Genomic DNA, 15306 nt, shown 5'->3' with positions numbered 1-15306 from the left:
CCAAATCTATCCTCAAAATCAGTAAAAATGCCCACAAGTTGGTAGTATACGAGTCCGAATCGGGACGCCAAAGTGGCGCTTTTTGCCAACATGCTGTACCCACAAAACCAAATATGCAGTCGGGACTTTGAAGTTACGTTGCCATAATCTGATCCTTACATTTCCTGCATTGAGTTCACTCAGTCATCTCCTTGTATAAAACATCGTATTCATAGTCAAAATTGAGGGGAAATTTCTACGAACAGCACTGTTATTTACATTGTAAGTTACGTTAGGGGAGACAGATTTTGCTTCGGCGATGTTGAAATTTGAATTTTACGTTGAAAAACGCACATAAAAAATCCGATTCGTAAAATCGCCCGTATCGTGCATAAATTTCCCTCCACTGACCTTCACACGCTGAGCTAGTACAAATACAAGTCATTACTGAGACGTAACAAAAGAAATAAAACCAAAATAATCCATTTTATAGCCAAAAATTACAACCAAGACGTTAGTATGGGAGTCGGTACCTGTCACAAGATTGCGTAAATTTGCCGACATTTAAAAATTCAACCGTAAACTGCCTCCGGCAGTTCACACAGCCTTAGCGGGAATTTGATGCTTACACACAAGTACAACGTGTTCCCATACCTATATACTTGTATTCAACGATGTATTTCGAGTCAAATTCTGTCGAAATATCCAAAGACAGTGACATAATTTATATCGTAGACCATGTTATGAGAGCCGTTAATTATATCCCCCATGTTTAAATTCAATCTTACGATCGCTCGTCATTTGGATCGTAGCTCTCGATACCGTTCACTATCATACATTCAAAATGGCAGGCAATATAAACAAGGCTAATACGCATGTGTGGAACTAGTTATGGCAGCAAATTTTGCAGCAATTGCTGCCTTTGAACAGTTTTACGGCAAGATAGGTGAATGAACTTTGGCGTCCCGGTATACCAGGTACTGGTGGGCGCCCTAGCGCGTCTCGGTATACCGGGTACTGGTGGTGAAAGGGTTAAGGGGGTTTAAAGTAAGATTTGTTCATGACGTGATGATTCCATCAGTGATATGCAAATTAGGGCTAAAAATGTGTCTTTTTGGTGAAAAATCTATAATTTGAAAACTACTGAGCAGATTGGGCTGAAATTTAATGGGAATGCATTTAGGGATGTATGGACGAAGAAATATTAAGCATACAATGATTCCATGAGTGATATGCGAATTAGGTGTAAAAATGTTCATTTTTGGTCAAAAACTTATATCTCAAAAAGTACTGGGTCACCAAGTCTGAAACTTTGACAAAATTGGCCCTAGCGACCATGACCACGCCCTTAGCAACAGCCAAATGGTCGTGTATTTTACAAAGATAACAACAGGGATTGATAGACAACTGAATATACATTCATAAAATGTACGTAAATTTGCCTAGCAACAAGACCACGCCCATATCAACAGCCAAATAATCATGTATATTGCAAATAAAAGACACCAGGTATAGAAAGACAAATGAATAAACATTCAAAAATGTATGTAAATTTGCCTAGCAACAAGACCACGCCCATATCAACAGCCAAATAATCATGTATATTGCAAATAAAAGAAGACAACAGGTATAGAAAGACAAATGAATAAACATTCAAAAAATGTGTGTAAATATGCCTAGCAACAAGACCACGCCCATAGCAACAGCCAAATGATCACGTATATTGCAAAGATAATATCAGGAATTCATTCACAAGTGAACAAAAACATATACAAAAGTATGCAAATATATCTAACAACATGACCACGCCCATAGCAACAGCCAAATGATAGCATATATCGTAAAGATAGCAACATTGTTGGATAGGCAACTGGATAGTTATTCAGCAAATGAACACTTACTGTTAGCATGGACTACCATATGGATAAACATTTTTAAAAACTGTACAGTTGTGCTACAACGCCATTGGCGGTATTTTTAATATATTTTTCTGTATATGTCTGAATTAGACTGACGAATGCTGCGACTCAATCATACACGATCAATGCACCAGCTTGACGAAACGACTACTTAGGGGGTAGGACAGAGGTTTCTCTGTTAATCTTAGCGTGCAAATGTTGTTTTGAAACCAACATCTTGCATAGTGTTGATTGTCTTTAAAATGTTTTGTGACATATTATGGAAACTGTTGTTAATTTTTTCTCATCCACATCAGACAATTAGATGTCATTCAAAAAATATACTTTAGTGTCAATGGCCAAAATCAATATGAATACCCCTGGAAAACTGGCAAAAAAACCCTGGAAAGTCCTGGAATTTTGTTTTGCTTTAAGTGTACGAACCCTGGTGTGTCTAGTTGGGACAGTGCTCACATGAGAGGTGTGCGTTTTGGGTCAAAAAATGTGATTTTTGGTATTAAAAAAACTTGAACTCCAACACTACTTGGCAGATTGGCCTGAAATTTGGTGGGAACATTCTTAGAGGTGACTAAGTATAGATTTGTTCATGACATGATGATTCCATCAGTAATATGCAAATTAGGGCTTAAAATGTGTCTTTTTGGTCAAAAATCTTTAATTCCAAGACTAATGAGCAGATTCGGCTGAAATTTAATTGGGATGTATCTGAGGGTGTGTGGATGAAGATGTATTAAGCAAATAAGGATCTCGTCAGTAATATGTAAATTAAGTGGAAAAATGTATATTTTGGTCAAAAATTTATATCTCCAAAAGTACTTGGTCAGTGAGACTGAAACTTGAGATGTTTCTGGAAGTGTTATTCTGCAGATTTTCTTCAAAATATTTGACACATTTGGCCCTAGCAACCATGAAAGATAACAGGGATTAATAGACAAGTAAATAGACATTCAAAAAATGTATGTAAATTTCCCTAGCAACAAGACCACACCCATAGCAACAATGAAAGATAACGGAATAGACAAGTAAATAGACATTCAAAAAATGTATGTAAATTTGCCTAGCAACAAGACCACGCCCATAGCAACATGCTAATGATCATGTATATTGCAAAGATAACAGGAATTAACCTTTTCACCACCAATTGCCCCCTGGGAATGTTTGTTCTCCACCACCCCCCTCACTGACCACCAGGTGAGAGTGAGTGTTATGTAATCAAATTGATATAAAAATACTTAGAGTTGCTCATTTTTAAAAAATGAGGTATCACTTCATTCGAAAATAAATTCTCTACATCACACATGCAAATACATGCATTCAAATTCCACAAACACAACCGAAATATGAATTAAAGTAATAAAATAGGAATAAAACAAACACGAGTCGTTTATTCATTGACATATCACAAATAAACAAAATATTTATATTACAAATAAAATTCAAAATACCAACATTTATGTTCTTACAAAACGTCTCTTGACTTGTTAAATTGTCAAAATTGGCGAAAATTTGGCAGAAAATGACATTTTGAGTCGTAAAAATTTGAACGAAATTAATGAACGGCTCACAAATACGATTATGACGCAACAGACGGTGCCGCACCGGCAATGAAAGTGTCTTAAAATATCTAAAGTTGTCACCTTGATACCTTTTGAAAAGTTGGTTTTCGTAAATATAATTCATTATTGAGCAGAAGAACAAAAAATTATTACCCAATTTATGCCAGAAATCGGCAAAAAATTACCGTAAGTCAGTAGCATCGGCGCCAAAATCGGATGGGCAAAATGGCTTTATTTGCCGACGCACATACCGACCAACGGAAATATGCAGCCTGTAATTTGAACCCACGCCGCGGTAATGTTTTCGTCACATTGAGTACATTGAGTTCACACAGCCATCTCCTTTCATTCATAAATGCCATCAAAGTCAAAATTAAACAGAATTTTTCATGAACAGAGCCGTTATTTACATCGGAAACGATGTTAGGGGAGACAATTTTGGATGTGGCCATGTTGAAATTTGAATTTTACCGTTAAAAAACGCATTCAAAAATGTGATCGGAAAATCTTCAGATTGTGTGTAATCTACCGCCCACATTGTACCACTGACCAGTATAAATTGAACTTGTATGAGTATTATTCATTATTGAACATTACCACAAAGAAATATGACCAAAATAATTACTTTTGGAGCTAAATTCTGGCCCAAGGCAATAGTATGGGCAAATGCTACGGGTCAACAAGTTACGCAATTTGCCAACATTCACTACGGCAATGGTGAATTCCCCGCCGGTAGATCACTCGGCCCTCGTGGTAGTTCTGAAGCCTACACCATTCCTACAACTGACCTGATGTATTCAACAATGTTTTTGAGTAAAAATTCAGTGGAAATTTCTCAGGACAGTTGTCAAAATGACATCGTAGGAGATGCTACGTGAGCCGTTAATTACTTCCGCGTTGTTGAAATTCGATCTTTCTGGCGAAAAACGCACACAAAAATTACGATCGCTCGTCTTTCCAATCGTGCTAGAAAACCATCCACTAACATATGTTCAAAATGGCAGACTATATAAACAAGGCTAATGCGCATGTGTGGAACTAGTTATGGTAGCAAGTTTTGCAGCATTAGCTGCCGTTAAACGGTTTGAACGTCGTAGTAGTTGAATGACCTTTGGCGTTCCCGCTGTAGAGGGAATCGGTGGGCGCCCTAGAGCGTTCCCGCTGTAGCGGGAATCGGTGGTGAAAGGGTTAATAGACAACTGAATAAACAATTAAAAAAATGTATGTAAATGTGCCTAGCAACAAGACCACACCCATAGCAACAGCCAAATGATCACGTATATTGCAAAAATAACATCAGGGATTCATAAACAAGTGAACAAACATTCAAAAAATGTGATTTTCGGTCAAAAAACTTAAACTCAAAAACTACTGGGCAGATCGGTCTGAAATTTGGTGGGAACAGTCTTAGGGATGTTCAGATTACAGTCGATCCACCCAGACTTTGAACGACCAACTTCATGTGAATATTGCGCAAGTCCATGAACTCATCAATATACTCCAATGTAAAATTGCATATGTTGATAAGAAATGTTCATGAGTTGATACACATGTTGTTATGAAATGTTCCTATGTTGATACAAATGTTCCTCAGTAGTAGACATATAAATAAAGTTACCGATGCTATCATGTCAACAATACACAGGTGATATTTTGATACAAAGTATCCGAGACACAAGCATGTTAGAAAGTGCGTGATTCGTTATTCGATTCAATTTGCCTAATAGTAGTCGAGTAACAAACTTTGGAATGGCTAGCGTGGCTGACATGGAAACTTGTCTCCACAAAAACTATGGAACAAGGATTTTCAATGGCATTTTCTGTTCAAAAAAGTATTTGGGATCACCGCCTTTCATACTACAGTGAAATTATTTCGGGTAATGGAGAGACAAAAACAACAGTGAAATACATTTGTCATTGATTATATGTTACAACCGGTGAACTTTCAGTGCCTCTGCCACTACATGTACACACAACACCAGCACATGACATTCTATAAAGTAAGATAACCAAGTCTACATCGATGAAATTAGAAGTCAAAGTTTAAGTGGTCTAACTCAGTGTGAATAGAATGTCAAAGTTTAAGTGGTCTAACTCAGTGTGAATAGAAAGTCAAAGTTTAAGTGGTCTAACTCAGTGTGAATAGAATGTCAAAGTTTAAGTGGTCTAACTCAGTGTGAATAGAAAGTCAAAGTTTAAGTGGTCTAACTCAGTGTGAATAGAAAGTCAAAGTTTAAGTGGTCTAACTCAGTGTGAATAGAATGTCAAAGTTTAAGTGGTCTAACTCAGTGTGAATAGAAAGTCAAAGTTTAAGTGGTCTAACTCAGTGTGAATAGAGTGTCAAAGTTTAAGTGGTCTAACTCAGTGTGAATAGAAAGTCAAAGTTTAAGTGGTCTAACTCAGTGTGAATAGAATGTCAAAGTTTAAGTGGTCTAACTCAGTGTGAATAGAATGTCAAAGTTTAAGTGGTCTAACTCAGTGTGAATAGAAAGTCAAAGTTTAAGTGGTCTAACTCAGTGTGAATAGAATGTCAAAGTTTAAGTGGTCTAACTCAGTGTGAATAGAAAGTCAAAGTTTAAGTGGTCTAACTCAGTGTGAATAGAATGTCAAAGTTTAAGTGGTCTAACTCAGTGTGAATAGAATGTCAAAGTTTAAGTGGTCTAACTCAGTGTGAATAGAATGTCAAAGTTTAAGTGGTCTAACTCAGTGTGAATAGAATGTCAAAGTTTAAGTGGTCTAACTCAGTGTGAATAGAATGTCAAAGTTTAAGTGGTCTAACTCAGTGTGAATAGAAAGTCAAAGTTTAAGTGGTCTAACTCAGTGTGAATAGAAAGTCAAAGTTTAAGTGGTCTAACTCAGTGTGAATAGAATGTCAAAGTTTAAGTGGTCTAACTCAGTGTGAATAGAATGTCAAAGTTTAAGTGGTCTAACTCAGTGTGAATAGAATGTCAAAGTTTAAGTGGTCTAACTCAGTGTGAATAGAAAGTCAAAGTTTAAGTGGTCTAACTCAGTGTGAATAGAAAGTCAAAGTTTAAGTGGTCTAACTCAGTGTGAATAGAATGTCAAAGTTTAAGTGGTCTAACTCAGTGTGAATAGAATGTCAAAGTTTAAGTGGTCTAACTCAGTGTGAATAGAATGTCAAAGTTTAAGTGGTCTAACTCAGTGTGAATAGAATGTCAAAGTTTAAGTGGTCTAACTCAGTGTGAATAGAATGTCAAAGTTTAAGTGGTCTAACATGGTTTTTTTCTGTCCCAAATTTCCAGCTTCAAATCAATCAATCAATCATATTTTGCAACTCAACTCAGAGAGTGGAACTCCTTGCAAGGAAAATCACAGAACTTGGCTATTCATGTTTTTACATTCATGCAAAGATGCGACAGGAACACAGGAACAGAATATTCCATGACTTTCGTAATGGTGCCTGCAGAAATCTTGTGTGCTCTGGTAAGTGCAGAATATTCCTTGACTCATGTAACAGTGTCTGCAGAAATGTTATTTGCTGGATATTATCTTTTTGTGCTATCACCAATCTTATAGTTTATTCTTACTGGTGAGATGTAAAAGACACTTGCATGTGAAGATGTATGGAGCAGAAGTTATGGTGACGACCAAGAAATCAAATGTTGGTTATTTTTATGATGCCCCAGTAAGAGTACCCCTTATGACATCACAAAATTCTGTGGTGGGACCGGGACCGGAAATACCCGAAAACTCTCTAGGTAAATCAGAAGGGAACTGACTGAAAAAAGGTCATTTTAAGGTGTTTGCAGACACTTTTTTAAAGTTTTAAAACCAGAATGCGTTTCACAAACATGTCGTCTAGCAAATTAGCGATAGTGAATGTGAGCATTTTAAATCACCTTTAACAATGTCTTTGTCTTTCAGACCTGTTTACACGTGGTATAGATATACAGGCTGTAAATGTGGTAATCAACTTTGATTTCCCTAAACATGCTGAAACCTACCTGCATCGTATTGGCAGATCTGGTCGCTATGGTCACCTGGGTGTGGCTATAAACCTCATCACATATGAAGATAGATTTGCTCTGTACCAAATTGAACGCGAACTTGGAACGGAAATCAAACCTATACCAGGTAGCATTGATAAGAATCTGTATGTGGCTGAATATCACTCTGTTCCTCCACAAGATGAAGACACTGCTATCGAAGATGGCAAATAAATATGACTTACTTACATGACTGGAGGGAGGGAGGGGGGCGGGGTGCGGGGTGAAGTTGAGTTACTTTTATGAAGAGCAACAGGGAAGGGGGAGGGGTTGTAATATAATAACATTTGTAACCATGGGAATGGGAGAGTATTTATGAGACCTACAGAAGTAAAGCTGCAGATTATGCCTGCAATGTCCATGTTATAACTATTTGGAACCGAGTCAAAGCTAGCGACATTTGGAACTGAGCAATTTGTTGATTCTGTACTGGAAATAAGGAGGTCCTTCTAAAGGGAAATGAGTCAAGTTTATAAAACACTAACAGTGCCTTTCCACACCCCAAGTTTTTGAATATCTCTAGTTAGTATCTCCTTCTAATTGTGTTACATTATGCTTCCATTGAGCATTATGGAAAGGAACTCAGTTCTGTTGCCATGGTAATTGATAGTCAGCAACTCAGTTCTGTTGCCATGGTAATTGATAGTCAGCAACTCAGATCTGTTGTCATGGTAATTCCAAAGATAATGTGCATTATCCTTTATCTTGTTGATAAGTGAAACAAAATGTAGTAAACTAAGCACAGGATATGGACTGCAGTCTGTCAAAGTAAGCCATCCAATACCATGATGTGTTAATCAATATGGCAACCCTGAAACTAAGCACAGGATATGGACTGCAATATTTGCTGTTAGTGTATCAGTCTGTCAAAGTAAGCCATCCAATACCATGATGTGTTAATCAATATGGCAACCCTGAAACTAAGCTCTTTGGACTGTACTAAAATATACAGTAATGTCACATATATAACCTTTGGATGTACGTAAATGCAGTGTTTAAAAGTACACATGATAATGACGTTGACAGACTGTGCATTCAGTGTGTTCCAAGACTGGATAATGACCCAAGTGTGCATGCTTGCCTATTCTTCAACTTAACTTCTGTATGATATGTCACCTGATCTCTGATTGACAGGTGATATGTTACGTGGTCTGTGATTGACAAGTGATATGTTACCAGGTCTGTTATTGACAGGTGGTATATTACCTAATCTGTGATGGAAGGTGATATGTTACCTGGTCTGTTATTGACAAGTGATATGTTACCTGGTCTGTTATTGACAGGTGGTATATTACCTCGTCTGTTATTGACAGGTGATATGTTACCTGATCTGTGATGGAAGGTGATATGTTACCTGATCTGTGATTGACAGGAGATATGTTACCTGGTCTGTGATTGACAGGTGATATGTTACCTGATCTGTGATTGACAGGTGGTATGTTACCTGATCTGTGATTGACAGGTGATATGTTACCTGGTCTGTGATTGACAGGTGGCATTGTAAATATTAAGTGGAATGGTCTGCATAAATTGTTCTCTGGCGTGACAAGTTCCAATCCACTGTACAAGACTGAATGCTTTATGTACCAGGTTTAGTGAACACCTTACAACACTTTGACATACTAGTTTGGTGTAGTGAAGTCTAAACAATTAACCACTTAAGAGTCAAGTCAGATCAAAGTGGTTGCCATCAACTATTCTTTTGCTAAATGAGAAATGGCAAGCCAGAGTATTAACAGTTGTACATTACAGTATGTTAATAATAAAGAAATTAACTTAGTATTGTGTTGATAAAATGAACAAGTACCAGCATTTTAGTCTTGTCAAAGCACTTAATTTACTACCATTCTTTCTCCTCTCGCTTTCATTTGTCAAAGCACTATGATAGTGTTGCTGTATTACTTACCATTAAATGTCCCAGGGTAATTGTTATGCTAAGCATGGTCACATAGTGTTGCTGTATTACTAGATAGGTCTGTAGAAATAGGAAGATGAATTATTTTCATTGAGTAGAGTGAGAAGAGAAGTAATAATGAAGCCCTGTAGAGTACTTCTGGGGCTTACAAAACTAAAACATTAACTTTGTTGAAGCTTTACAGACAGATGTCTTGCTAGTGACACAGGTACAAAAAAAAACAAGACAACAAAATGTCCTTTCTAGTTTTATGGCAAATAAGACATAGATTGTTTTGTCAGAGTGACGTGTAGTATCTCTAACTAATCCTCTGTACTGCTTAAGGACAATTTACTTTAAAGAATGACCTATGGTTTCCATCAACATTGAAACCTTTATCACTGCCATAAGTCAAGTTGTAAATGTGTCAAGTACACCACAGATGAAATTGTTTGAAAAGATTTGAAAAACTAGGAACTGTTATAATAACCTATAAATACATGATTTGACAAATTGTGGTGACTTTTCAACCCTGGAATGGAAGTGTGTGTAGACTAACTATGCAGACATTGGCAGTGTGTGTAGACTAACTATGCAGACATTGGCAGTGTGTGTAGACTAACTATGCAGACATTGGCAGTGCTTTGACAATTCTAAAGAAGCTACTTGTGTATTTAATACTAAAGACGAAATTTGAAACATGATGTGTGCTACTTGTTTTTAAACAAATATTTGCTGACAATTGTAAGTGACTAGAATGTGTACTGTCTAATCATTTTATATATAGCAAGACAAGACAATGTCTAAGTATACAGTCAGAAGGCAAACCAAGGTCAAAATATTACAGGCTAGAAATAATGTCTTGTACTAACTTTGGTAATTTTAATGTTGAACAAGAAGTCAGTGGACTACAAAACAGTTTACAAACAAGTAGACACATACATCATGGAATACAAGTTAACACTTGGTACATAAAGCACATTTATTTGGACATTTTGATTTGCAAACTTTTGTTGAGTTCAGGAGGGGCGTAGCCTTCCAATAGTACTTTTGCTTTAACAACCAGATGTGAAAATAATTTGAATTATTGCCCTGTCTAAAAAAACTGAAACAGTATTTTTTCACACGTTTTCAGTTATCAACTGTGTACAGGCAGGACCTTTGAGTTCTAGATTGGCAAGGGTGCCTGCTATGAGTAGGGCGCCCTCTATAGTTGTATACAAGTACTTTGACAGGTCTAAAAGGTACAATGTTATCAGAAAGCCTGCCTACCAACACATTTTGACATATTGTGTTTTTAGTATGATTTGTAGTCAGTTCAAATTGGCTGGTTGGTTCTTGGTTCTTCATTCAATGCTTCACAGCCTGTTGCCTCTAAAAATGATAACTTTAACTAAGGCAAACAGGAACAAGATGTAACAATATATTGTGGGGACAGATTTTTATGTTTACTTTCTTATTGGGTAAAGTCATGTTTTGTAAATGTTTTTTTTTTTTCTAAATGGGAATTGTTATGAAGTGATAGCAATCTATTACAGGATGACTAGCTAGTTTGGGGGAGGGGGTAAAGGTATGGGGTGTGAAATAACTAGCTAGTATTGGGGGGAGGGGGTAAAGGTATGGGGTGTGAAATAACTAGCTAGTATTGGGGGGAGGGGGAGGGGGAGGAGGATGTTGAGGTGTAACTGCCATTAAGGGTGTTTGTGAAGGACAGCACAGCTACACCAGAGGGAAGTCTTCAGTTACAAAAATGAAGACAGATTATGAGATGTATGTGCTTGTTATTTGGTGAAAGAATCCAAGTCACTTCTACCTTTATCATAGACATCTCAAGCCAGTCTGCATGCACCAGTGTCAACAGCCAGCAGTGTGTACATGACATGAATGCGTTTACAGACAGACATTGGAGTGATGGAATTGCCAGCCGTGTTTACAGACAGTTACAAGGCAGACACCATATCAAGAAATCAATGCACTATAATCTTCTGATGTCATACGTGTCATGAACTATGAACTGATATATATATGTACTCAGTGTCTGAATTCTTGCACTATATAATTCAGACACCAAGTCAACATGAACACTGCAGAATAAACTTGAAAGTATACACATTCAATACAATGTTGTGACCACCAATAACTGCAACCAATAAGAAAATTGCTATATGTAGGAAGATTGTACAAGATTGTGGACATTGCTTGGAATACAAGGAAATAGTCTGACTTACAATCAATGCAAGTGTTGTTATATTGTTGTCAATGGAAGATGCATTGTGATGTGAAAAATTAAATTGACAGAGAAACTTAAGTTGATGAGAGAAAATCAGTGCAACATTGAAAGCACAAACAAAGAATTCACAGTGCAAGGCTGAAGACAAGCTACAGACTGTGTGTGTGTGTGGGTAGAAGTAAGACACCTCACTGACAGCTATGGACTATGTATGTGAGTGTAGAAGACGGACGCCTCACTGACAGCTACAGACTCTGTGTGTGTGTAGAGTTTTGAAATAGCTGTCTGTCAAATGATATGAAAGAGAACAACTTATCACATTGTCTGTTAAACTGAACTGTGACTTAGCTGATGACTCATGACAAAATGAGAACAGTTCAAAAAAGAACATGAAAGACGTGTCTCGCATACGATATGAAATGAAACACGTCTTAATGTTTAAAAGAGTGATACAGGTAAGAAGTTATGAGATTTAGTCTCATGGACTTTGCTTACAAGTATAAAAAACGGGTAGTAAACAAACTGAGACTTGTGTGTTACCATGACTATGCTGTTTACTACTGTATTGGAGCACAAGTCATTTGATGAAATACAAAATATCCAAAGAGTACTACAAAACAAGATTTACATTTTAGTTCCACCAGATGATAAAGCTGTGGGACTGTACACTTAATAACATCTGTGTTATGTAAATAGTGACTTGAACCATACAACTTAAAGACAAACATCAAAGACAGCTCATACCCAGTTTAATGTCAATTATATGCAGTACAATGTTTGTATACCTATCATACATCAACCTTAAGGGGGGGGGGGGGGGTTGTGTTGTGTTGTGCTATGCTTCTGTCTGTCTGTGAACACGATATCTCAAAAACTGCTACATTGATCTAATGAAACTTTCTACACATCATCCATATGCTAATCACAAGAACTGATTAGATTTTGGTAAACATCCAATGAACATTAATTAGTCATTTGCAGAATTAGTGTTTTTAGCACAACTGAACTGATGTAAGGTTCAGTTGTGCTATAGGCATGGTAAAGTGTCTGTCTGTCTGTCTGTGTGTGTGTGTGTGTGTGTGTGTAAACTACTTAGTCAAAAACTACTGGACCGATTACCATGATATTTGATGGGTGTATTGCCTCGGGTGTCTAGTTGGGAAATTATTCAAATCAAAATGGCCTCACCACTGATGTATGATTTAGGTAAAAAAATGTCATTTTTGGTCTAAAAACTTAAACTCAAAAAGTACTGGGCAAATCATTCTGAAATTTGGTGGGAACATTCTTAGGGGTGTTTAGATTAAGAATTGTTCACGACGTGAGATCCCATCCAAAACTACTGAGCAGATTGTGCTGAAATTTAATGGGCATGCACCTTGGGGTATATGGATGAAGAAATATTAAGTATACAATGATTTCATTAGTGATATGCAAATTAGATGTAAAAATGTGAATTTTGGTCAAAAACATCTCAAAAAGTACTTGGTCAATGAGACTGAAACTTGGTGAGATGTTTCTAGAAGTGGTATTCTGCAGATTTTCTTCAAAACATTTTGGCACAATTGGCCCTAGCAACCATGACCACACCCTTGGCAACAACCAAATGGCAGTATATTTTGGTCAAATAACATCTGGCAGGCAAGTGAATAAAAATTAAAAAAATGTATGCAAATTTCCAAAGCAACCTTGACCATGCCCATAGCAACTGCCAATCGATGGTGTATTTCACTAAGATAACAACAGGGTTTCTTAGACAAGTGAACAAACATTCAAAAAGTGTATGCAAATATGCCTAGCAAAAATACCATGCCCATCCCAACAGCCAAATGATCACATACATTGCAAAGATAAAAACCGGATTACTAGACAAGTGAATAAATATTCAAAAAATGTATATAAATGTGCCTAGCAACAAGACCACACCCATAACAACAGCCAAATCACATATTGCAAAGATAACGGATAAATAGACAAATGAATGAATATTCAAAAAATGTATGTAAATGTGCTTAGCAACAATGACCATATGGTGTCCATAGCAACAGCCAAATGATTGCATATATTGCAAAGATAACAGGGTTGGATAGACAACTGGATAGTCATTCAGCAAGTGAACACATACCTAGCATGGATCAGCATGTGGGTAAACATTTTTTAAAACTGTATAGTTGTGCTACACCATTGGTGCTATTTTTTAGTAATTACTAGGCTATATCTTTGGAACACATACTTCAAATTCAATATAATTTGGTACATATGTTAACCATAACAAAGCACACATATCCAATAAAGCCTGTTAGCATAGTTTTTTAGTTTTAATGAGCAATTTGCATAATTAATTATTTTCGTAATTAGGATCTGTCTTAAGAATGCAAACATATATCAACCATAGTGTTGTGCATGTGACGTATAAAGTTTGTTGACCTAGCTTTTACTTTTAATGAGTAATTTGAATACTTAATGATCTTTATAGACAGAGATAACATATCTAAGTCTGTTTGATATAGGTTCACAAGTGTTGTTGCGTGATCAGAGTAGTGATATCAATGATTTTCAGTAATTTGACTATATCTGAAAAATGCAAACTTCAAATTTCATTTAACTCGGTACATCCATCAACCGTAACAAATCATATGTATTTGATGTAGTTTATGTAGTTTTTAATGTTTAATTCACATAAATAATCATTGTGATAATTAGGCAATGCAAGCTTAAATTTGCAATAATTTAGTAGATGGATTGAACTACATGTGTCGTTTCAAGCTTGGTGATGTAACTTGTAAGCTAAATGGTTAATATGCATAATTAATTATTTTTGGCAATATGTTTACAAAGTTCATACAGTTTGATATAATTGATGTTCAAATTAAGTGGTACATCATGTATGATAGCTATATTTTAAAATTTTGCATTCCAACAATGTATGTATGGTTTTGCTCTTACGGGAGGTATTCAGTTCAAATCTAGTTTCCAACTTGTATTTTGTTTTGTGTACAAACAAATAGTCCCTGGTAGAAAGAGGCTAGCGCTGTGAGGGTAAGAACCATTGATGTTTGTCTTATGCTGTATGGTTCTAGTACAAACTATATGCTTACTATTGGTACCATCTTGTTAACACTTTGAAAGTAAGCAGGCCTGGTGCAATAAGAACTCAACTTTGTTTTGCATCGGAAACTCAAATGAGAAAGAAAGAAGAGATAAAAACTGAAAAAAAAATATCAAAGTTGTAGCCATAAACCATTGTACTGTCAATTTGAAATGTATGACATTGAGATACAGACGTAGAGACAATGACAAAATGTAAAGTTTAACCATCGAGTTGATCAGAAATCAAGGCAACTATCATAATAACATAGATATATTGGATAATCACTATGACAGGCATTTCAATACCAACTCATGATATTCAAAATAATGTGTGATATGGCCACATTACTGTATACATCAAATAATGTTGTGTGATATGGCCACATTACTGTATACATCAGATAATGTTGTGTGATATGGCCACATTACTGTATACATCAAATAATGTTGTGTGATATGGCCACATTACTGTATACATCAAATAATGTTGTGTGATATGGCCACATTACTGTATACATCAAATAATGTTGTGTGATATGGCCACATTACTGTATACATCATTCAAACTATAAGAAGTGTAGGTACTAACAAGTAGAGAAGTGACAGTGCTCAATAGTTGGTAACTATGACG

The 15306-nt window shown here is 36.3% G+C and overlaps 1 protein-coding gene across 2 annotated transcripts in view; it reads left to right on the top strand.

Moving 5' to 3' along the window:
• Positions 1 to 7648, top strand: part of LOC144440080 (putative ATP-dependent RNA helicase ddx6) — a 37061-nt gene extending 29413 nt beyond the window's left edge. For both annotated transcript variants that reach the window (XM_078129331.1, XM_078129330.1), the window contains exons 9-10: positions 6718 to 6898; positions 7340 to 7648. In XM_078129331.1, the coding sequence (XP_077985457.1) occupies positions 6718 to 6898; positions 7340 to 7635 (477 nt within the window). In that variant the 3' untranslated portion in view covers positions 7636 to 7648. The remainder of the gene's footprint in view (positions 1 to 6717; positions 6899 to 7339) is intronic.
• The last annotated feature ends 7658 nt before the right edge of the window (positions 7649 to 15306 follow it).

The sequence above is a fragment of the Glandiceps talaboti genome, chromosome 9 (genome assembly GCF_964340395.1).
Source record: "Glandiceps talaboti chromosome 9, keGlaTala1.1, whole genome shotgun sequence".
Lineage (NCBI taxonomy): Eukaryota > Metazoa > Hemichordata > Enteropneusta > Spengelidae > Glandiceps > Glandiceps talaboti.
The sequence above is the reverse complement of the archived record's forward strand: the minus strand, read 5'-3'. Positions and strand labels throughout refer to the sequence as shown.